Source organism: Oncorhynchus masou, chromosome 18, assembly GCF_036934945.1.
Source record: "Oncorhynchus masou masou isolate Uvic2021 chromosome 18, UVic_Omas_1.1, whole genome shotgun sequence".
Taxonomy (NCBI): domain Eukaryota; kingdom Metazoa; phylum Chordata; class Actinopteri; order Salmoniformes; family Salmonidae; genus Oncorhynchus; species Oncorhynchus masou.
Window position 1 is genome coordinate 56352241 of NC_088229.1, and position 27482 is coordinate 56379722.

Here is a 27482-nt window from a genome sequence, read left to right on the forward strand (position 1 = left end):
CGTGATTGACTGTAGACCCTGCCACATGCCTCTTGTGTCTGAGCCGTTGAATTGGGATTCTACTTTGTCTCTGTACTGACGCTTAGCTTGTTTGATAGCCTTACGGAGGGAATAGCTGCATTGTTTGTATTCAGTCATGTTACCAGACACCTTGCCCTGATTGAAAGCAGTGGTTCGCGCTTTCAGTTTCACACGAATGCTGCCATCAATCCAAGGTTTCTGGTTAGGGAATGTTTTAACGTTGCTATGGGAACGACATCTTAGACTTCTAATGAACACATTGAATCATATTAGTCAATGTTGTTAGACACATTGAAACATATCCCAGTCCACTTGATGGAAGCAGTCTTGGAGTGTGGAGTCAGCTTGGTCGGACCAGCGTTGGACAGACCTCAGCGTGGGGCTTTTTTTAGCTTTTGTCTGTAGGCAGGTATCAGCAAAATGGAGCATGGTCAGACTTTTCCGAAAGGGGGCGGGGCAGGGCCTTATATGCGTTGCGGAAGTTAGAGTAACAATTATCCAATTTTCCGCCCCTGGTTGCGCAATCGATATGCTGATAAAATTTAGGAGTCTTGTTTTCAGCCATTAGCCTTGTTAAAATTAACAACGATGAATGCAGCCTCCGGATAAATGGTTTCCAGTTTGCAAAGAGTTAAATAAAGTTTGTTCAGAGCCATCGATGTGTCTTGTTGGGGGGGATATATAAGGCTGTGATTATAATGTTAGAATTCTCTTGGTAGGTAACATTACATTTGATTGTGAGAATTCTAAATCAGGTGAACAGAAGGATTTGAGTTCCTGCATGTTTCTTTAGCACCATTGTTAGCCATAAGGCATATTAGACCCCTCTTCTTACCAGAAAGGTGTTTGTTTCTTGGGCATGCGTGGATAAACCCGTTGGCTGCACCGAATCGGATAGCATCTCTCCAGTGAGCCATGTTTCCGTGAAGCACAGAACGTTACAGTCTCTGATGTCCCTCTGGAATGCTACCCTTGCTCGGATTTCATCAACCTTGTTGTCAAGAGACTGGACATTGGCAAGAAGAATGCTAGGAAGTGGGGCACGATGTGCCCGTCTCCATAGTCTGACCAGAAGACACGTTTCCCATTTTAGTCTTTTTGGGGTCGCTGCATGCGATCCATTCCGTTGTCCTGTTTGTAAGGCAGAACACAGGATTCGCGAAAAACATATTCTTGGTCGTACTGATGGTGAGTTGACGCTGATCTTATATACAGTAGTTCTTCTCGGCTGTATGTAATGAAACCTAAGATGACCTGGGGTACTAATGTAAGAAATAACACATAAAAAAAACAAACTGCATAGTTTTAGACACATTGCATATTAGGCGGCCATCTCTGTCGGCGCCGGAAGTTGACTTGTTAGACACATTAGGCATATTAGACTTGTTAGACACATTGGACATATTAGACTTGTTAGACACATTGGGCATATTAGACTTGTTAGACACATTGGGCATATTAGACTTGTTAGACACATTGGGCATATTAGACTTGTTAGACACATTGGGCATATTAGACTTGTTAGACACATTAGGCATATTAGACTTGTTAGACACATTAGGCATATTAGACTTGTTAGACACATTAGGCATATTAGACTTGTTAGACACATTGGGCATATTAGACTTGTTAGACACATTGGACATATTAGACTTGTTAGACACATTGGGCATATTAGACTTGTTAGACACATTGGGCATATTAGACTTGTTAGACACATTGGGCATATTAGACTTGTTAGACACATTGGGCATATTAGACTTGTTAGACACATTGGGCATATTAGACTTGTTAGACACATTAGGCATATTAGACTTGTTAGACACATTAGGCATATTAGACTTGTTAGACACATTAGACATATTAGACTTGTTAGACACATTAGGCATATTAGACTTGTTAGACACATTGGGCATATTAGACTTGTTAGACACATTAGGCATATTAGACTTGTTAGACACATTGGGCATATTAGACTTGTTAGACACATTAGGCATATTAGACTTGTTAGACACATTAGGCATATTAGACTTGTTAGACACATTAGGCATATTAGACTTGTTAGACACATTAGGCATATGTTAGACACATTAGGCATATTAGACTTGTTAGACACATTAGGCATATTAGACTTGTTAGACACATTAGGCATATTAGACTTGTTAGACACATTGGGCATATTAGACTTGTTAGACACATTAGGCATATTAGACTTGTTAGACACATTGGGCATATTAGACTTGTTAGACACATTAGGCATATTAGACTTGTTAGACACATTGGGCATATTAGACTTGTTAGACACATTAGGCAAATTAGACTTGTTAGACACATTAGGCAAATTAGACTTGTTAGACACATTAGGCATATTAGACTTGTTAGACACATTGGGCATATTAGACTTGTTAGACACATTAGGCATATTAGACTTGTTAGACACATTGGGCATATTAGACTTGTTAGACACATTGGGCATATTAGACTTGTTAGACACATTAGGCATATTAGACTTGTTAGACACATCAGACATACAGTATTAGACACATTAGGCATATTAGACTTGTTAGACACATTGGGCATATTAGACTTGTTAGACACATTAGGCATATTAGACTTGTTAGACACATTGGGCATATTAGACTTGTTAGACACATTGGGCATATTAGACTTGTTAGACACATTAGGCATATTAGACTTGTTAGACACATCAGACATACAGTATTAGACACATTAGGCATATTAGACTTGTTAGACACATCAGACATACAGTATTAGACACATTGGGCGTATTAGACTTGTTAGACACATTAGGCATATTAGACTTGTTAGACACATTGGGCATATTAGACTTGTTAGACACATTGGGCATATTAGACTTGTTAGACACATTGGACATATTAGACTTGTTAGACACATTGGGCATATTAGACTTGTTAGACACATTGGGCATATTAGACTTGTTAGACACATTGGACATATTAGACTTGTTAGACACATTAGGCATATTAGACTTGTTAGACATTAGACATACAGTATTAGACACATTAGGCATATTAGACTTGTTAGACACATTGGACACATCAGACATACAGTATTAGACACATTAGGCATATTAGACTTGTTAGACACATTAGGCATATTAGACTTGTTAGACACATTGGGCATATTAGACTTGTTAGACACATTGGGCATATTAGATTTGTTAGACACATTAGGCATATTAGACTTGTTAGACACATTGGGCATATTAGACTTGTTAGACACATTAGGCATATTAGACTTGTTAGACACATTAGGCATATTAGACTTGTTAGACACATTAGGCATATTAGACTTGTTAGACACATTGGGCATATTAGACTTGTTAGACACATTAGACACATCAGACATACAGTATTAGACACATTAGGCATATTAGACTTGTTAGACACATTAGACACATCAGACATACAGTATTAGACACATTAGGCATATTAGACTTGTTAGACACATTGGGCATATTAGACTTGTTAGACACATTGGGCATATTAGACTTGTTAGACACATTGGGCATATTAGACTTGTTAGACACATTGGGCATATTAGACTTGTTAGACACATTAGGCATATTAGACTTGTTAGACACATTAGACACATCAGACATACAGTATTAGACACATTAGGCATATTAGACTTGTTAGACACATTGGGCATATTAGACTTGTTAGACACATTAGGCATATTAGACTTGTTAGACACATTAGGCATATTAGACTTGTTAGACACATTAGGCATATTAGACTTGTTAGACACATTGGGCATATTAGACTTGTTAGACACATTAGGCATATTAGACTTGTTAGACACATTGGACATATTAGACTTATTAGACACATTGGGCATATTAGACTTGTTAGACACATTGGGCATATTAGACTTGTTAGACACATTGGGCATATTAGACTTGTTAGACACATTAGGCATATTAGACTTGTTAGACACATTTGGCATATTAGACTTGTTAGACACATTAGACACATCAGACATACAGTACAGTATTAGACACATTAGGCATATTAGACTTGTTAGACACATTAGGCATATTAGACTTGTTAGACACATTAGACACATCAGACATAGGCATATTAGACGTGTTAGACACATTAGGCATATTAGACTTGTTAGACACATTGGGCATATTAGACTTGTTAGACACATTGGGCATATTAGACTTGTTAGACACATTAGGCATATTAGACTTGTTAGACACGTTAGGCATATTAGACTTGTTAGACACATTAGACACATCAGACATTATTAGACACATTGGGCATATTAGACTTGTTAGACACATTGGGCATATTAGACTTGTTAGACACATTAGGCATATTCAGACATTACAGTATTAGACACATTAGGCATATTAGACTTGTTAGACACATTGGGCATATTAGACTTGTTAGACACATTGGGCATATTAGACTTGTTAGACACATTGGGCATATTAGACTTGTTAGACACATTGGGCATATTAGACTTGTTAGACACATTGGGCATATTAGACTTGTTAGACACATTAGGCATATTAGACTTGTTAGACACATTGGGCATATTAGACTTGTTAGACACATTGGGCATATTAGACTTGTTAGACACATTGGGCATATTAGACTTGTTAGACACATTAGGCATATTAGACTTGTTAGACACATTAGGCATATTAGACTTGTTAGACACATTAGACACATCAGACATACAGTATTAGACACATTAGGCATATTAGACTTGTTAGACACATTGGGCATATTAGACTTGTTAGACACATTAGACACATTAGACATATTAGTGTTAGACACATTAGGCATATTAGACTTGTTAGACACATTGGGCATATTAGACTTGTTAGACACATTAGACATATTAGACTTGTTAGACACATTAGGCATATTAGACTTGTTAGACACATTAGACACATCAGACATACAGTATTAGACACATTAGGCATATTAGACTTGTTAGACACATTGGACATATTAGACTTGTTAGACACATTAGACACATCAGACATACCGTATTAGACACATTAGGCATATTAGACTTGTTAGACACATTGGGCATATTAGACTTGTTAGACACATTAGGCATATTAGACTTGTTAGACACATTGGACATATTAGACTTGTTAGACACATTGGGCATATTAGACTTGTTAGACACATTGGGCATATTAGACTTGTTAGACACATTAGGCATATTAGACTTGTTAGACACATTAGGCATATTAGACTTGTTAGACACATTAGACACATCAGACATACAGTATTAGACACATTAGGCATATTAGACTTGTTAGACACATTGGGCATATTAGACTTGTTAGACACATTGGGCATATTAGACTTGTTAGACACATTAGGCATATTAGACTTGTTAGACACATTAGGCATATTAGACTTGTTAGACACATTAGACACATCAGACATACAGTATTAGACACATTAGGCATATTAGACTTGTTAGACACATTGGGCATATTAGACTTGTTAGACACATTGGGCATATTAGACTTGTTAGACACATTAGGCATATTAGACTTGTTAGACACGTTAGGCATATTAGACTTGTTAGACACATTAGACACATCAGACATACCGTATTAGACACATTAGGCATATTAGACTTGTTAGACACATTAGACACATCAGACATACAGTATTAGACACATTAGGCATATTAGACTTGTTAGACACATTGGGCATATTAGACTTGTTAGACACATTAGACACATCAGACATACAGTATTAGACACATTAGGCATATTAGACTTGTTAGACACATTAGACACATCAGACATACCGTATTAGACACATTGGGCATATTAGACTTATTAGACACATTGGGCATATTAGACTTGTTAGACACATTAGGCATATTAGACTTGTTAGACACATTAGGCATATTAGACTTGTTAGACACATTGGACATATTAGACTTGTTAGACACATTGGGCATATTAGACTTGTTAGACACATTAGACACATCAGACATACAGTATTAGACACATTAGGCATATTAGACTTGTTAGACACATTGGACATATTAGACTTGTTAGACACATTGGGCATATTAGACTTGTTAGACACATTAGGCATATTAGACTTGTTAGACACGTTAGGCATATTAGACTTGTTAGACACATTAGACACATCAGACATATTAGTGTTAGACACATTGGGCATATTAGACTTGTTAGACACATTGGGCATATTAGACTTGTTAGACACATTGGGCATATTAGACTTGTTAGACACATTAGGCATATTAGACTTGTTAGACACATTGGGCATATTAGACTTGTTAGACACATTGGGCATATTAGACTTGTTAGACACATTAGGCATATTAGACTTGTTAGACACATTAGACACATCAGACATACAGTATTAGACACATTAGGCATATTAGACTTGTTAGACACATTAGGCATATTAGACTTGTTAGACACATTATGCATATTAGACTTGTTAGACACATTAGGCATATTAGACTTGTTAGACACATTAGGCATATTAGACTTGTTAGACACATTAGACATATTAGACTTGTTAGACACATTAGGCATATTAGACTTGTTAGACACATTAGGCATATTAGACTTGTTAGACACATTAGGCATATTAGACTTGTTAGACACATTGGGCATATTAGACTTGTTAGACACATTAGGCATATTAGACTTGTTAGACACATTAGGCATATTAGACTTGTTAGGCACATTAGGCATATTAGACTTGTTAGACACATTAGGCATATACTTGTTAGACACATTAGGCATATTAGACTTGTTAGACACATTAGGCATATTAGACTTGTTAGACACATTAGGCATATTAGACTTGTTAGACACATTAGGCATATTAGACTTGTTAGACACATTAGGCATATTAGACTTGTTAGACACATTAGGCATATTAGACTTGTTAGACACATTGGGCATATTAGACTTGTTAGACACATTAGGCAAATTAGACTTGTTAGACACATTAGGCAAATTAGACTTGTTAGACACATTAGGCATATTAGACTTGTTAGACACATTGGGCATATTAGACTTGTTAGACACATTGGGCATATTAGACTTGTTAGACACATTGGGCATATTAGACTTGTTAGACACATTAGGCATATTAGACTTGTTAGACACATCAGACATACAGTATTAGACACATTAGGCATATTAGACTTGTTAGACACATTGGACACATTAGACATACAGTATTAGACACATTAGGCATATTAGACTTGTTAGACACATCAGACATACAGTATTAGACACATTAGGCATATTAGACTTGTTAGACACATTGGGCGTATTAGACTTGTTAGACACATTAGGCATATTAGACTTGTTAGACACATTAGGCATATTAGACTTGTTAGACATTAGACATACAGTATTAGACACATTAGGCATATTAGACTTGTTAGACACATTGGACACATCAGACATACAGTATTAGACACATTAGGCATATTAGACTTGTTAGACACATTAGGCATATTAGACTTGTTCGACACATTGGGCATATTAGACTTGTTAGACACATTGGGCATATTAGATTTGTTAGACACATTAGGCATATTAGACTTGTTAGACACATTGGGCATATTAGACTTGTTAGACACATTAGGCATATTAGACTTGTTAGACACATTGGACATATTAGACTTGTTAGACACATTGGGCATATTAGACTTGTTAGACACATTAGGCATATTAGACTTGTTAGACACATTAGACACATCAGACATACCGTATTAGACACATTAGGCATATTAGACTTGTTAGACACATTAGACACATCAGACATACCGTATTAGACACATTGGGCATATTAGACTTGTTAGACACATTGGGCATATTAGACTTGTTAGACACATTAGACACATCAGACATACAGTATTAGACACATTAGGCATATTAGACTTGTTAGACACATTGGGCATATTAGACTTGTTAGACACATTAGGCATATTAGACTTGTTAGACACATTAGGCATATTAGACTTGTTAGACACATTGGACATATTAGACTTGTTAGACACATTGGGCATATTAGACTTGTTAGACACATTAGACACATCAGACATACAGTATTAGACACATTAGGCATATTAGACTTGTTAGACACATTGGACATATTAGACTTGTTAGACACATTGGGCATATTAGACTTGTTAGACACATTAGGCATATTAGACTTGTTAGACACGTTAGGCATATTAGACTTGTTAGACACATTAGACACATCAGACATACCGTATTAGACACATTAGGCATATTAGACTTGTTAGACACATTAGACACATCAGACATACCGTATTAGACACATTGGGCATATTAGACTTGTTAGACACATTGGGCATATTAGACTTGTTAGACACATTAGGCATATTAGACTTGTTAGACACATTGGGCATATTAGACTTGTTAGACACATTGGGCATATTAGACTTGTTAGACACATTGGGCATATTAGACTTGTTAGACACATTAGGCATATTAGACTTGTTAGACACATTAGACACATCAGACATACAGTATTAGACACATTAGGCATATTAGACTTGTTAGACACATTAGGCATATTAGACTTGTTAGACACATTAGGCATATTAGACTTGTTAGACACATTAGGCATATTAGACTTGTTAGACACATTAGGCATATTAGACTTGTTAGACACATTAGACATATTAGACTTGTTAGACACATTAGGCATATTAGACTTGTTAGACACATTGGGCATATTAGACTTGTTAGACACATTAGGCATATTAGACTTGTTAGACACATTGGGCATATTAGACTTGTTAGACACATTAGGCATATTAGACTTGTTAGACACATTAGGCATATTAGACTTGTTAGACACATTAGGCATATTAGACTTGTTAGACACATTAGGCATATTAGACTTGTTAGACACATTAGGCATATTAGACTTGTTAGACACATTAGGCATATTAGACTTGTTAGACACATTAGGCATATTAGACTTGTTAGACACATTGGGCATATTAGACTTGTTAGACACATTAGGCATATTAGACTTGTTAGACACATTAGGCATATTAGACTTGTTAGACACATTAGGCATATTAGACTTGTTAGACACATTGGGCATATTAGACTTGTTAGACACATTAGGCATATTAGACTTGTTAGACACATTAGGCATATTAGACTTGTTAGACACATTAGGCATATTAGACTTGTTAGACACATTGGGCATATTAGACTTGTTAGACACATTAGGCATATTAGACTTGTTAGACACATTGGGCATATTAGACTTGTTAGACACATTGGGCATATTAGACTTGTTAGACACATTAGGCATATTAGACTTGTTAGACACATCAGACATACAGTATTAGACACATTAGGCATATTAGACTTGTTAGACACATTGGACACATTAGACATACAGTATTAGACACATTAGGCATATTAGACTTGTTAGACACATCAGACATATTAGACTTGTTAGACACATTAGGCATATTAGACTTGTTAGACACATTAGGCATATTAGACTTGTTAGACACATTAGGCATATTAGACTTGTTAGACACATTAGGCATATTAGACTTGTTAGACACATTAGACATATTAGACTTGTTAGACACATTAGGCATATTAGACTTGTTAGACACATTGGACACATCAGACATACAGTATTAGACACATTAGGCATATTAGACTTGTTAGACACATTAGGCATATTAGACTTGTTAGACACATTGGGCATATTAGACTTGTTAGACACATTGGGCATATTAGACTTGTTAGACACATTAGGCATATTAGACTTGTTAGACACATTGGGCATATTAGACTTGTTAGACACATTAGGCATATTAGACTTGTTAGACACATTGGGCATATTAGACTTGTTAGACACATTGGGCATATTAGACTTGTTAGACACATTAGGCATATTAGACTTGTTAGACACATTAGGCATATTAGACTTGTTAGACACATTAGGCATATTAGACTTGTTAGACACATTGGGCATATTAGACTTGTTAGACACATTAGGCATATTAGACTTGTTAGACACATTAGACACATCAGACATACAGTATTAGACACATTAGGCATATTAGACTTGTTAGACACATTAGACACATCAGACATTATTAGACACATTAGGCATATTAGACTTGTTAGACACATTGGACATATTAGACTTGTTAGACACATTGGGCATATTAGACTTGTTAGACACATTAGGCATATTAGACTTGTTAGACACATTGGACATATTAGACTTGTTAGACACATTAGGCATATTAGACTTGTTAGACACATTAGACACATCAGACATACAGTATTAGACACATTAGGCATATTAGACTTGTTAGACACATTGGGCATATTAGACTTGTTAGACACATTATGCATATTAGACTTGTTAGACACATTAGACATATTAGACTTGTATTAGACACATTGGGCATATTAGACTTGTTAGACACATTAGGCATATTAGACTTGTTAGACACATTAGGCATATTAGACTTGTTAGACACATTAGGCATATTAGACTTGTTAGACACATTGGGCATATTAGACTTGTTAGACACATTAGGCATATTAGACTTGTTAGACACATTGGGCATATTAGACTTGTTAGACACATTAGGCATATTAGACTTGTTAGACACATTAGGCATATTAGACTTGTTAGACACATTAGGCATATTAGACTTGTTAGACACATTAGGCATATTAGACTTGTTAGACACATTAGACATATTAGACATATGTTAGACACATTAGGCATATTAGACTTGTTAGACACATTAGGCATATTAGACTTGTTAGACACATTGGGCATATTAGACTTGTTAGACACATTAGGCATATTAGACTTGTTAGACACATTAGGCATATTAGACTTGTTAGACACATTAGGCATATTAGACTTGTTAGACACATTGGGCATATTAGACTTGTTAGACACATTAGGCATATTAGACTTGTTAGACACATTAGGCATATTAGACTTGTTAGACACATTAGGCATATTAGACTTGTTAGACACATTGGGCATATTAGACTTGTTAGACACATTGGGCATATTAGACTTGTTAGACACATTGGGCATATTAGACTTGTTAGACACATTAGGCATATTAGACTTGTTAGACACATCAGACATGTTAGACACATTAGGCATATTAGACTTGTTAGACACATTGGACATATTAGACATACAGTATTAGACACATTAGGCATATTAGACTTGTTAGACACATCAGACATACCGTATTAGACACATTAGGCATATTAGACTTGTTAGACACATTGTGCATATTAGACTTGTTAGACACATTAGGCATATTAGACTTGTTAGACACATTAGGCATATTAGACTTGTTAGACATTAGACATACAGTATTAGACACATTAGGCATATTAGACTTGTTAGACACATTAGACACATCAGACATACAGTATTAGACACATTAGGCATATTAGACTTGTTAGACACATTAGGCATATTAGACTTGTTAGACACATTGGGCATATTAGACTTGTTAGACACATTGGGCATATTAGACTTGTTAGACACATTAGGCATATTAGACTTGTTAGACACATTGGGCATATTAGACTTGTTAGACACATTAGGCATATTAGACTTGTTAGACACATTGGACATATTAGACTTGTTAGACACATTGGGCATATTAGACTTGTTAGACACATTAGGCATATTAGACTTGTTAGACACATTAGACATATTCAGACATACATATTAGACGTGTTAGACACATTGGGCATATTAGACTTGTTAGACACATTAGACACATCAGACATTACAGTTTTAGACACATTAGGCATATTAGACTTGTTAGGCACATTAGGCATATTAGACTTGTTAGACACATTAGGCATATTAGACTTGTTAGACACATTAGGCATATTAGACTTGTTAGACACATTGGACATATTAGACTTGTTAGACACATTGGGCATATTAGACTTGTTAGACACATTAGACACATCAGACATACAGTATTAGACACATTAGGCATATTAGACTTGTTAGACACATTGGACATATTAGACTTGTTAGACACATTGGGCATATTAGACTTGTTAGACACATTAGGCATATTAGACTTGTTAGACACATTAGGCATATTAGACTTGTTAGACACATTAGACACATCAGACATACAGTATTAGACACATTAGGCATATTAGACTTGTTAGACACATTAGACACATTAGACATTGTTAGACACATTGGGCAGATTAGACTTGTTAGACACATTGGGCATATTAGACTTGTTAGACACATTAGGCATATTAGACTTGTTAGACACATTGGGCATATTAGACTTGTTAGACACATTGGGCATATTAGACTTGTTAGACACATTGGGCATATTAGACTTGTTAGACACATTAGGCATATTAGACTTGTTAGACACATTAGACACATCAGACATACAGTATTAGACACATTAGGCATATTAGACTTGTTAGACACATTAGGCATATTAGACTTGTTAGACACATTAGGCATATTAGACTTGTTAGACACATTAGGCATATTAGACTTGTTAGACACATTAGGCATATTAGACTTGTTAGACACATTAGACATATTAGACTTGTTAGACACATTAGGCATATTAGACTTGTTAGACACATTGGGCATATTAGACTTGTTAGACACATTAGGCATATTAGACTTGTTAGACACATTAGGCATATTAGACTTGTTAGGCACATTAGGCATATTAGACTTGTTAGACACATTAGGCATATTAGACTTGTTAGACACATTAGGCATATGTTAGACATTAGGCATATTAGACTTGTTAGACACATTAGGCATATTAGACTTGTTAGACACATTAGGCATATTAGACTTGTTAGACACATTGGGCATATTAGACTTGTTAGACACATTAGGCATATTAGACTTGTTAGACACATTAGGCATATTAGACTTGTTAGACACATTAGGCATATTAGATATTAGACTGGACATTAGACACATTGGGCATATTAGACTTGTTAGACACATTAGGCATATTAGACTTGTTAGACACATTAGGCATATTAGACTTGTTAGACACATTAGGCATATTAGACTTGTTAGACACATTGGGCATATTAGACTTGTTAGACACATTAGGCATATTAGACTTGTTAGACACATTGGGCATATTAGACTTGTTAGACACATTGGGCATATTAGACTTGTTAGACACATTAGGCATATTAGACTTGTTAGACACATTAGACATATTAGTATTAGACACATTAGGCATATTAGACTTGTTAGACACATTGGACACATTAGACATACAGTATTAGACACATTAGGCATATTAGACTTGTTAGACACATCAGACATACAGTATTAGACACATTAGGCATATTAGACTTGTTAGACACATTGGGCGTATTAGACTTGTTAGACACATTAGGCATATTAGACTTGTTAGACACATTAGGCATATTAGACTTGTTAGACATTAGACATACAGTATTAGACACATTAGGCATATTAGACTTGTTAGACACATTGGACACATCAGACATACAGTATTAGACACATTAGGCATATTAGACTTGTTAGACACATTAGGCATATTAGACTTGTTAGACACATTGGGCATATTAGACTTGTTAGACACATTGGGCATATTAGATTTGTTAGACACATTAGGCATATTAGACTTGTTAGACACATTGGGCATATTAGACTTGTTAGACACATTAGGCATATTAGACTTGTTAGACACATTGGACATATTAGACTTGTTAGACACATTGGGCATATTAGACTTGTTAGACACATTAGGCATATTAGACTTGTTAGACACATTAGGCATATTAGACTTGTTAGACACATTAGGCATATTAGACTTGTTAGACACATTGGGCATATTAGACTTGTTAGACACATTAGGCATATTAGACTTGTTAGACACATTAGACACATCAGACATACAGTATTAGACACATTAGGCATATTAGACTTGTTAGACACATTAGACACATCAGACATACAGTATTAGACACATTAGGCATATTAGACTTGTTAGACACATTGGGCATATTAGACTTGTTAGACACATTGGGCATATTAGACTTGTTAGACACATTAGGCATATTAGACTTGTTAGACACATTGGACATATTAGACTTGTTAGACACATTAGGCATATTAGACTTGTTAGACACATTAGACACATCAGACATACAGTATTAGACACATTAGGCATATTAGACTTGTTAGACACATTGGGCATATTAGACTTGTTAGACACATTGGGCATATTAGACTTGTTAGACACATTAGACACATCAGACATACAGTATTAGACACATTGGGCATATTAGACTTGTTAGACACATTAGGCATATTAGACTTGTTAGACACATTAGGCATATTAGACTTGTTAGACACATTAGGCATATTAGACTTGTTAGACACATTAGGCATATTAGACTTGTTAGACACATTAGGCATATTAGACTTGTTAGACACATTGGGCATATTAGACTTGTTAGACACATTAGGCATATTAGACTTGTTAGACACATTAGGCATATTAGACTTGTTAGACACATTAGGCATATTAGACTTGTTAGACACATTGGACATATTAGACTTGTTAGACACATTGGGCATATTAGACTTGTTAGACACATTAGGCATATTAGACTTGTTAGACACATTGGACATATTAGACTTGTTAGACACATTGGGCATATTAGACTTGTTAGACACATTGGGCATATTAGACTTGTTAGACACATTAGGCATATTAGACTTGTTAGACACATTAGGCATATTAGACTTGTTAGACACATTAGGCATATTAGACTTGTTAGACACATTGGGCATATTAGACTTGTTAGACACATTAGGACATATTAGACTTGTTAGACACATTGGGCATATTAGACTTGTTAGACACATTGGGCATATTAGACTTGTTAGACACATTAGGCATATTAGACTTGTTAGACACATTGGACATATTAGACTTGTTAGACACATTAGGCATATTAGACTTGTTAGACACATTAGGCATATTAGACTTGTTAGACACATTAGACACATCAGACATACAGTATTAGACACATTAGGCATATTAGACTTGTTAGACACATTAGGCATATTAGACTTGTTAGACACATTAGACATATTAGACTTGTTAGACACATTAGGCATATTAGACTTGTTAGACACATTGGGCATATTAGACTTGTTAGACACATTGGGCATATTAGACTTGTTAGACACATTAGGCATATTAGACTTGTTAGACACATTAGGCATATTAGACTTGTTAGACACATTAGACACATCAGACATACAGTATTAGACACATTAGGCATATTAGACTTGTTAGACACATTAGGCATATTAGACTTGTTAGACACATTAGACACATCAGACATACCGTATTAGACACATTAGGCATATTAGACTTGTTAGACACATTGGGCATATTAGACTTGTTAGACACATTGGGCATATTAGACTTGTTAGACACATTGGGCATATTAGACTTGTTAGACACATTAGGCATATTAGACTTGTTAGACACATTAGGCATATTAGACTTGTTAGACACATTAGGCATATTAGACTTGTTAGACACATTAGACACATCAGACATACCGTATTAGACACATTAGGCATATTAGACTTGTTAGACACATTGGGCATATTAGACTTGTTAGACACATTAGACACATCAGACATACAGTATTAGACACATTAGGCATATTAGACTTGTTAGACACATTGGGCATATTAGACTTGTTAGACACATTGGGCATATTAGACTTGTTAGACACATTGGGCATATTAGACTTGTTAGACACATTAGGCATATTAGACTTATTAGACACATTAGACATATTAGACATACAGTATTAGACACATTAGACATATCAGACATACAGTATTAGACACATTAGACATATTAGACTTGTTAGACACATTAGACATATCAGACATACAGTATTAGACACATTAGACATATCAGACATACAGTATTAGACATATTGACAAGTTCGGCATATTAGGCATGAAATATTCATTACATTAGACACATTATGCATTTTATATTTATTAGACACATTTGACTTATTAGACTTATTGGGCATATTAGACATAGCCATATTAGACAAATTATACTTATTAGAGATTTTACACTTATTAGACACAGACTTATTAGACATATTAGACACATTGTTTTGTCTTATCCTTCTCTCTTGTTTGTTCTGATAGAAGCCTTTGGGATGAAACAGGTTTTATTCCTTTGAGGTCTAACTGATAGAGGATTTATACTTGTATCTTTCTAATGAAATAATGATTTGCTGTAGTTCTTGACCACTAGACAATATACTTCATGTGAGAACTTATCGGGTTGTTTGATGGCTAAGACGTTGGTCTGTGGTTATAATGTGACTTCAAACAATCAACACAACACTTTCCTAACGATATAATCCAACATTGCATTCTGACCTGTTGCATCTTTGTCTCCTGTGTAGCTCATACCCCTGACAACTCGTTCCTGGGGTTTGTGAGTGAGGAGGCGATGGTGGAGCAGGAAGAGAGGGAGGAGGAAGTGGAGCCAGGGCCTTACAGGAAGGACAACACGGCTGTGGTCTACGGGAAACAGGACTACATGTGGCAGGTAAGGAGGCGGAAAGAGTTAAAGGGTGCAGTGACCTACGACAGTGCCATCCAGTAATGTCCTTACTAGACAGGTTGTTTTTGGAACGGCCAACATGCGACATGCTCCCTCAACTCTACTCTACACTATAAATGAACTTCTACTCTTCTCTCTACTCTACTCTACTCCATTCTTTTATTTTCTATTCCAGGGCAAGGAGCGTTATCTGGAGCTGATCAGTCGGGAGCTGGAGACCCACGGCACAGTGTACCAGCCTCCAGGCCACTCCCCTCAGCTGCCCAGTAACATCATCAACCACGGCCTGCTGACCCAGGATCAGTTCTTACAGCTCCTCAGAAGAGCCAAGGTAACAACCGAACATGAACCCATGCCACAGTGTCTCAGGACCCATGAGGACAATTACTATCTTGATTTATTGTGCAAACTTCCGTGGACATCTATGCATGGGTTCAGACCTGGATCTAATATATAGCTTGATATGTTAGGATTCAGACACTTTCTACAATATCTCTGTAAGCCATGCAGTGATAGGGATTCTAAATGCATAGCTGCATTGCCCTCCCCCTCCAGGTGTTTGTGGGTCTTGGATTTCCCTATGAGGGTCCAGCTCCTTTGGAGGCCATAGCTTTAGGGTGTGTCTTCCTCCAACCGCGCTTCCAGCCCCCTCGCTCCTCTGAAAACAGTGACTTCTATAAAGGGAAGCCCACAACACGACAGGTACTAGATATGAACTCATCCAAAAATGTATTGAGAAATGAATCAAATTAAATAGAAAAATGTAAAATGAACAAAACAATGTACCTAAAGACTTTGTGTGTGTGTGCGCACGTGTTGGTGTGTGTGCATGCATACATGTGTGTGTCTGTCAGGTCTCCTCCCAGCACCCCTATGCTGAGGAGTTCATCGGTAAACCCTACGTTTGGACCATAGACATGACCAACACTACTGACGTTCAAGAGGCGGTCAGGGCTATTCTACGCACAGAGGTCAGTTTCCATAACCTTGATTCTACTGTTATGAATGTTAAATTAATTCTTATGTAAGAATATTCTAAGATAAATACACAACGCAGAGGACTAAAGGCCAAGAGGGAATTAAAGATCAATGGAAATAGTTGTTTTTCTGTAATGGGGAACTGAAGCTTAATGGGTCAGGGACATGGGAGGAATTTCAGTCCAAGACTCATAGCTACATGTGGCAAGTTCTCATTGGTCCAAATGGTCTATACATTGAGCCTGAAATGGGATACTTGTTATTTGACCATTGGCCCAATTTTACTGCAAGAAATTCTAATTGGTCAACCACAGGCTAGGCTTGGGGTATAAAATACATCCTGTCTCTTTGTTCAGTGGAGAAAACACTGAGTACAGGGAAGAATGACCATCTACTTTCCAGCATAACAACTATGATTTATTCTCTTTGAATAAATATCTATTTTTTTTGTGTTAATGAAGATTAACATCAACTACTAACACTTATGAAGGTTCACATGATTAGCACAAATATTATATGAGGTTATAATGGATCTCGAGATCTATGGAAGATAGAATTAGTCTGTTTTACAGGTGAAACTTCTTATCCATTGGTATGGCTGTGATATGAATGCTTATGAAGGCTCATATGATTAGCATAACCCTGATATGAAGCTGTATTTAGCTCCTATGTCTGTTTTAAAGGTCAAGCCCTTCACCCCTCGAGAGTTCACCAGTGAAGGGATGCTGGAAAGGGTCCATGCTTACATCACTCATCAGGTGCACAACACAACAATAGTCTCCAGAAACACTTGAAAACTTCTTTAAAGGGATAGGTTTCTATCTGTTTTATACAGTCTATGGTTTATATTACAATATGTGTGTCTTATGTCTTATATTAGGGGGCATTGGAACAAAGAGCAGTCTTGGTGTTATATGTATAGAAATGGTAGTCATTAGCTGGTCATGCTAGAAAGAACAATGGTGGCAATATTGTCAGAACAGATTGGCAAGTATGGCACATTTGTGTTACTAATTTAGGTCAAGGATAGTGGGTGGTCACTTTGACGTTTGAAAAGTCTGTACCTCCTAGCGTGGCCAGATAGTGAGGACCCTAAACGGAGTTGAACAACCTTGTTTTATACTGTTGGTGGTTGGTTGCCACCATTGCAAAATAATATAACTGTTGTTCCTGTCTTCTTGTTGACCCCAGGACTTCTGCAGCGTGTCCTTCCCTACCTGGCCACCTGAGAGCGCTCTGAGAATACACCTGGGCCCCCTGGGCCTGTCGTGTGTGAGTGTTTGTCGGCGTGCCTCCCTGGTGTGTGAGCCGGCACTGTTCCACCACCTCAACAACCCTGCAGCGTTCACCAGGTGAGAGACAGACATACAGGCAGGCAGACAGAACAAATATACTGCAAAAGGTACAAGGGCACAGCTATCCAATAGCTACATATAGTGCATTCAGAAAGTATTCAGACCCCTTCACTTTTTCAACATTTTGTTACGTTACAGCCTTATTCTAAAATGTATTAAAATAGTTATTTTCCCCTCAATCTACACACAATAATGCCATAATGATAAAGCAAAAATAGATTTTTGAAATAACACATTTACATAAGTATTCAGACCCTTTACTCAGTACTATGTTGAAGCACCTTTGGCAGCAATTACAGCCTCGTGTCTTCTTGGGTATGACGTTACAAGCTTGGCACACCTGTATTTGTGTATTTTCTCCCATTCTTCTCTGCAGATCCTCTCAAGCTCTGTCAGCTTGGATGGAGAGTGTCGCTGCACAGCTGTTTTCTTTTCTCTCCAGAGATGTTCGATTGGTTTCAAGTCCAGGCTCTGGCTGGTCCACTCAAGGACATTCAGAGACTTGTCCTGAAGCCACTCCTGTGTTGTCTTGGCTGTGTGCTTAGGGTCGTTGTCCTGTTGGAAGGTGAATCTCGGCACCAGTCTGAGGTCCTGAGCGCTCTAGAGCAGGTTTTCATCAATGATCTCTCTGTACTTTGCTCAGTTAATCTTTCCCTTGATCCTGACTAGTCTTCCAGTTGCTGCCGCTGATAAACATCCCACAGCATGATGCTACCACCACCATGCTTCAGAGTAGGGATGGTATTGGCCAGGTGATGAGTGGTGTCTGGTTTCCTCGACGTGAAGTTTGGCATTCAGGCCAAAGAGTTTAATCTTGTTTCTCATGGTCTGAGAGTCCTTTAGGTGCCTTTTTACCAAACTCTTAAGTGGGCTGTCATGTGCCTCTTACCGAGGAGTGGCTTCCGTCTGGCCACTCTACCATAAAGTGCTGATTGGTGGAGTGCTGCAGAGATGGTTGTCCTTCTGGAATGTTCTTCTACCTTATATAGACAGGTGTGTGCCTTTCCAAATCATGTCCAATCAATTGAATTTCCCTCAGGTGGATTCCAATCAAGTTGTAGAAACATCTCAAGGATAATCAATGGAAACAGGATGCACCTGAGCTTAATGTTGTGTCTCATAGCAAAGGGTCTGAGTATTTATATAAATAAGCTATTTCTGTTTTTCATTTGTAATACATTTGTGAACATTTCTAAAAACCTGCTTTTTCATCATGGAGTATTGTGTGTAGAAAGATGAGGAAGAGAAGTGACAATCAATTTTAGAATAAGGCTGTAACTTAACATGTGGTGAAAAGTGAAGGGGTTTGAATGCTTTCCAAATGCACTGCATACACAGGTGCGAGGGCACAGCTATCCAATACCTACATGTACACAGGTGCAAGAGGACTGGCCAATACATACACATAACACACACAGTGGTATTATATTGTGCCATGGTTTAGGCTGGATGCATGTGTGTAGATCTCAAACACCGTGCAATAATCTCAGGTGTCTATTAGTACTCGTGCGCTACATGTACACTTTAGCATCTGCTGTCATTCTCCAGACCAGGTAGGCCAATACAATCCCTGTTAAATGTTTTCACACAATATTGTGATAGTCTATAACAAATTCCCATTAATACCCTGCTGTATCACATTGCTGACAATAGCAAAATTCCCCAATTACAGTGTGTAATGGTTTTTGTTCCAGCCTAGCGCTAAAACCCATGTTTTAAATCCGAGTGGTGCAGCGGCCTAAGGCACTGCATCACAGTGCTAGAGGCGTCACTACAGACCCGGGTTCGATCGTGGGCTGTTTCACAATCGGCCGTGATCGGGAGTCCCATAAGGCGGTGCACAATTGGCCCAGCATCATCCAGGATAGGGATGGGTTTGGCCTGGGGGCTTTACTTGGCTCATTGCGCTCTAACAACTCCTTGTGGCGGGCCGGGCGCCTGCAGGCTAACCTCGTCGTCAGGTGAATGGTGTTTCCTCTGACACATTGGTGCGGCTGGCTTCCGGGTTAATCATCAAGGCCTTCGCTAGTTGAATTGAGTATGTTAGTGCTGGGCAGGAACAAAAGCCTGCACCCCCTGTAGTTCTACCAGGACTTGGGGTGTTGATCCGGAACTGTGACATATAACTAGTATGTCAGCTTAGGTGACATATAACTACAATAGGTAAATGTCACAATTTCAAACAGATTCTGTTGAGACCATACTGATTGATCCCAACTGCTTTTCCCTCTGGCAGACTGGGCCTGTCCTGCTCCAGCATGGACCAGGAAGTGGACAACCATCTATTTCCTGCCTACAGCCCGTGGGGTCGTCGCTGCGGCCTGCAGCGGGAGCGTCTCCTGTTCAGCTGCGCTGGGTCCGACCCTGTCCACCGCAGACTCTGTCCCTGCAGGGCCCACCGGGCGGGACAGGTGGCGCTGTGTCCTGACTGCCTCTAAGGGGCAGACTCTCAGGATTCTCATTGGAGATAAAAGAGGAAATGTAAGGTTGAAATGCATCCTATGTCTGGGGTCATGTTCGCTAGGCACGAAACAAAAGAAAACCAACTGAAATGGAGAGGTGCTATCTGAACTTGTCCAATAGGAAAAGCTTTTTTTTCGTTTTCTATTGCAAAATGTTTTGTTACAGTGTGCCCTGATGAACACAACCCTAGGCTCTACACTCACAGGAAATGGATGTCACGTTCCCGGTTTATCTGATATCACTCAGGAAGCAAGAAGATATAGAGCCCTGATCCGTCATGTCTCCTCAGTTGCACAAAGGAATAGGAGTAACATAGGCAAAATACGTTTTCTGTCTCTCCATATAGGCCTGACATTACTTGGCCTCACAGAGGATAAATCAGTGTTGTGGCCTTTCCTTCCCAGTATATCTGATCTCTCTCTGCCTTCGTCTATGTGGCCTGTAAAGTGACCACAACCTTTCATACCAGAGGTCACTCTATGACAAACTGAGTCAGGCCTCTGAGCAGTTTTACAACCAGAGAGTCCATCACATCACATTCAAGTAATAGCTTCAACAGAGGGCCATCACTCATTGATGTGGGGTGTATTTAATGAGGTAAAACACAATGTTGCAGGTGGAAATGTGATGTGTAGTGCTGACATGACCCACAGTTCTAAATGACAAACAGCCATACCTGATCTACACAATACATTTCTATCGTAACGTTCTCTTGAACAGACTTCCATAGCAGTGGTGGACTGGGGAGTGTGGGATTACTAGCCATGTACAGTGGCCACTCGTGTTGCATCGCCGGCCCTGAATATTACCTCAGTCCTCCTCGGATTTGTGACAGTGTAAATAATGGGGGCCAGAACCATGTATTTAGAGTTAGGCCAACTTTTAGAATTTTGAATATTGTTCTAATTATAGACATTCAGTTACATAGTATTAAGTATTCCCCATGTAATGTTAATGGGGAGCTAAAATGGCTGCCATAGAATGTTGAAGTGTCATGTAAATGCATCATAATACAGAAATAATATTGGCCCAACTCTCTAAATACATGGCTCTGATGGGGGCCATTATCAGAGTGAATCATGGGTAATCAGCACTGAATGTTTTTGAGAGGGCAAGGCAAAAAGACCACGATTATTCCCTCCAAATAAACACACTCAAAATGCTGTACTATATACTATGTGTACTGTATAAGATATTTGTTTATATGACAGAATATTAATAGTGTTATTGCCCTATTGCCTTAGTGATCTGGCTGAACTTGTATATAGTGATCTGGCTATAGTGATCTGGCTGAACTTGTAGGGAGGACGATTTTGAAGGACAATATCCTGCTCAGGAGCGAACGTTGAATTGAACTAACAAACAGACCCGAGCCAAATGAAGTGAGGGGTGATGGGTCACAAAACCTAGTGTGGAGGTTGGGAATCCTGTCTTCGTCTCGCCTGGCTTCTTCCATCACCCCTTTCTCTACATATAGGAGTGAGGGAAGAAGTGAGAGACCGAAACAGACGTAAATGAATAGCACTAAACTGAGGGCTCTTATCTGTTAGAAGTGATCGGGTGGGGGCTTACACAGTGCAGCTGCTAGCCTAGCTTCAGGCCAAGTCCTTGGACTGTCTATGGGCTCCTTCACCTAAAACTAGAAAACTGAAAGAGGGTTTCTCAGAACAGACACATGTGATTACTGTGACTGTCCCAATGCACTCTGCGTAACCCAAACACAGCACAGCTCAGGAATTGGACGGGACCACTCAGGGCTGTGACAGATTTGGTCGACAGGATGACGGACAGCTCAGTGACTGTAAAACGTCTGTCTAAAAACAACAGTGGAACTGACATAAGCAGAATGTTTAGCAAATTCAGCTGGCCCTGTCAAGTGAGACTTGAATGTGACTTGACATACGTTCCAAAGATGATAAGAGTGAGTGGACTTGTGTTTTGTTTCAAGGCACTGTTCGTCAGTTACGGAAAATAAAATTGTACTTGACCCAAAGGAATTATACAATGAGAAATAAGTTCATTGGGAAATATTGTGTAATTTTGTGACTCACACTCACTGTTTTGTTTAAAGGTTCTCGCATAACACTTGACGAGCTGATAATGTAAGGTTATAGAAGGGTTAAGATAAAATAAGATTGTAAAATATAATACAATATAATAAAGTATTTTTAAAACTCTTTAATATTGACATTATTGGAGTGTGACTGGCATACTTTAGGTGCTACCAAAAGCTACACACACTGCTAGATCTCAAAAGCCCACAAACGTCAAACAAAATGTCCCAATTCTAGGGTGGCATCTGTAAACTATACAGTGCCCTCCACTAATATTGGCACCCTTGGTAAATATGAGCAAATCGGGCTGTGACATTTTTTTATTTACTGTTTATCCTCTTGGTCATTCATTCAAAATATTCACAAATATCGAACCTTTAAATTGAAATAAAATGATTGAAAAAAATGTATGTGAAATAAATTACATATTTTTCTCTGTGCCACAATTATTGGTACCCCTAGATGTTCTTATGAGAAAAATCTAGCTGAAGTCTATTCCCATTCATATTTTATGTTTTTAAGTTCACCTGAGTAATTAGGAACACTTAAGTGGTAAGCCATGACTTCCTGTTTTACTGGGGTATAAATATGAGGTGACACACAGGCCAAGTTCCCATAGTCATCCTTCATTATGGGAAAAACCCATACAGTAATGATGTGTGACAAAAGGATGTTGAGCTGCACAAATCAGGAAATGGCTATAAGAAAATAGCTTAAAGGTTGAAAATGCCAATTTCCACTATCAGGGCAATAATTAAGAAATTTAAAGCAACTAGAGATGTTAACAATCGGCCTGGAAAAGGACATGTGTCTATATTGACCCCACGCACAGTGAGGATGGTTCGAGTTGCCAAACAATCTCCAAGGATCACAGCTGGATAATTGTAGACGTTAGTTGGGTCATGGGGTCAGAAAATCTCCAAAACTACGATCAGATGCCGCCTACATAACCACAAGTTGTTTGGGAGGGTTGCCATAAAAAAGCCTTTGCTGTCATCAAACAACAAACTCAAGCGCCTACAGTTTGCCAAACGTTACTGGATCTTTCAATGGGACCGGGATCTATGGTCAGATGAGACCAAAATAGAGCTTTTTGGAAACAAACACCAGAGGTGTGTTTGGCATAGACAGAAAGATAGCCATGCAAAAAAGTACATCATCCCCACTGTGAAGTATGGTGGTGAATTTTTGATGTTATGGGGCTGTTTTTATTTCAAAGGTCCTGGACCACTTATTAGGATACATGGTATCATGGACTCAAGTACATCAAGTACAAGCAGATATTATATTTGCACTTTTTAATTTTACATTATTATTATTGTTTTACCATGAGTATGAATACTTATTGGAGAGATGAGGGACTGAGAGTTAAAGCCAAAAACTTGTGAAGTTACTTTTTTACCCTATACTAGGTCATGTAGACTAAATGAGTTGTGTCATCATAAGATGTTAGGATTGCACCAATATAACTAGGCTTTAGCTCAGCGGGCTAATAGTCTTATTACAGTAACACAGACCTAGATTCAAGTCGACTCAGGTTGGTCAATAACGGTTATAAGAGGGTTTATTGTATGCCCAATATACAACTTCATAACATCTTTCATGTTAAACAATTACAGTTGATGTCGGAAGTTTACATACACTTAGGTTGGAGTCATTAAAACTCGTTTTTCAACCACTCCACAAATTTCTTGTTAACAAACTATAGTCTTGGCAAGTCGGTTAGGACATCTACTTTGTGCATGACACAAGTCATTTTTCCAACAATTGTTTACAGACAGATTATTTCAGTTGTAATTCACAATATCACAATTCGAGTGGGACAGAAGTTTACATACACTATGTTGACTGTGCTTAAACAGCTTGGAAAATTCCAGAAAATTATGTCATGGCTTTAGAAGCTTCTGATAGGCTAATTGACATCATTTGAGTCAATTGGAGGTGTACCTGTGGATGTATTTCAAGGCCTAACTTTAGACTCAGTGCCTCTTTGTTTAATCAGCTTCTTGAGATGCCACACCTGTCAGGTGGATGGATTATCTTGGCAAAGGAGAAATGGTCACTAACAGGAATGTAAAGAAATTTGTGCACAAAATATGAGAGAAATAAAAATGTTGTGCGTATGGAACACGAAACATGGGACCAACACTTTACATGTTGCGTTTATATTTTTGTTCAGTGTAATTAGAGCTCTAAGCACAGAGATGCAAATGACATTGTGTGTTTAAACCAGCATGTAATAATATAGGAATTGGTATAATGTCCCTATTGGCAAAATATTCAACTTACTGAACACATTATGCTGATTAGTTCCTCTCTCGCTCTCTCTCTCTCTCGCTCTCACACACACTCTTTCTCTCTGTCTGTCTTTTCCTCCCCCTCTCTCACTCCCTCTCTCTGGAAATATCTTAGAATGATAGTTGAGGCTAGAGTCATGAGGTGGGACTACCAGTGTGTATAGTTATTGCGTTTAGGGTGTTTAGATTCTGATGTTCCCTCAATCACACTGTTTATGTTGCAACCAGTCAAAATACATTTTCTGTCACAGACTAAGGGCATGTCACTATTTCTGATTTATTTTCTTTCTCTCCCTTTACTCTGCTCTCTCATACCAACTCACTGTTTTTTTTCTCTCTCTCTCTCTCTCTCTCTCTCTCTCTCTCTCTCTCTCTCTCTCTCTCTCTCTCGCTCTCTCTCGCTCTCTCTCTCTCGCTCTCTCTCTCTCGCTCTCTCTCTCTGACCTTTCCAAAGTCTACACTTTCTTTCCTTTCTCTAGCATACCTCTGTCTCTCGATCTTTTGTTTCTGATCCTGCACTCACACAGTTAACCCCATAGGGGGCAGTGTGGTCTTGCTAACCGGACTTGCTAACCATCTCTCGCTCTCTCTCTCTCTCTCTCTCTCTCTCTCTCTCTCTCTCTCTCTCTCTCTCTCTCTCTCTCTCTCTCTCTCTCTCTACAAAGTAAGGCATCGCACAAAACACTCGGTATTCCAGCAAAAAATCTCTTCACCACCTGCCTGGAGAGGAAAACAGTGGGGCATATGTGGATGATGCTTCCAGTTTAGCGCTCTGAGCCTATTCCCTACACTCTGCAAAAAGAGGGGGGAAGGAAGAAAATCTTTACTACCATAACAAAGCAGCTGCTTTTATTGAAACCTGTTATTGGCGTGCCAAGATTAGGCCTACACTAAACAACAGCCCCCCTCCTCGGCCAAATAAAATTCTGACAACAAACACTTGGCTTGCCTACAACGCTGCAAGAAAAGCCACAGAGGTTGGCCCTAATGATATTTGGTAACCATTACGGAAGATTAAGTGAAATGAAGAAAACAGAGAGGCAAACAATGATTTGTTTGAAAGTTGTTGCTTCCAGACAAAGATAGTGAGTCATTGCGGGGTAACCTCGAGACAACGGTATATTGTTTGTTGTGTTGTGTGCGAGAGTGTGGCTACCGATGATGATGATACTGATTGATTTTATTATAGGGTCATGCATCTTATTGTTTCCAAATGAAATGATCACACTTATATATACGTAAATAGCCTACGTACACAAAACAAAACCTTTCAGTTAAACAACTTATCTTGTTGAGTCTTCCAAGCTTTGGAAATAACATTTGCAACCAGGAACACTTATTTTCTGAAGAGCCATTCAAGTTTTAATTCATCACTACTCATCATATCAATTACAGTCAAAGAAAGTATAATTTTGTTCATTCTCAATCATTACCTTGTGTTATGGTGCAACTGTGTGATTGTGTGCTTTGTCTCTCTGTGTGTGTGTTCTATAACAATAGTGCTTGTATGCAACTGTTTACAGATGTGTGTTCTATCAAGCTGGTGCTGAAGTTCTTTTCCC

At 38.1% G+C, this 27482-nt stretch overlaps 1 protein-coding gene across 1 annotated transcript in view; it reads left to right on the forward strand.

Annotated features, from left to right (window-relative positions):
• LOC135504888 (alpha-1,6-mannosylglycoprotein 6-beta-N-acetylglucosaminyltransferase B-like) overlaps positions 1 to 23746 on the forward strand; it is a 62203-nt gene extending 38457 nt beyond the window's left edge. Inside the window, exons 11-17 of the mRNA XM_064923812.1 lie at positions 16613 to 16758; positions 16949 to 17104; positions 17329 to 17475; positions 17628 to 17744; positions 18435 to 18509; positions 18943 to 19103; positions 21343 to 23746. Coding sequence (XP_064779884.1) covers positions 16613 to 16758; positions 16949 to 17104; positions 17329 to 17475; positions 17628 to 17744; positions 18435 to 18509; positions 18943 to 19103; positions 21343 to 21544 — 1004 coding nt within the window. The 3' untranslated portion in view covers positions 21545 to 23746. The remainder of the gene's footprint in view (positions 1 to 16612; positions 16759 to 16948; positions 17105 to 17328; positions 17476 to 17627; positions 17745 to 18434; positions 18510 to 18942; positions 19104 to 21342) is intronic.
• Positions 23747 to 27482: the final 3736 nt, after the last annotated feature.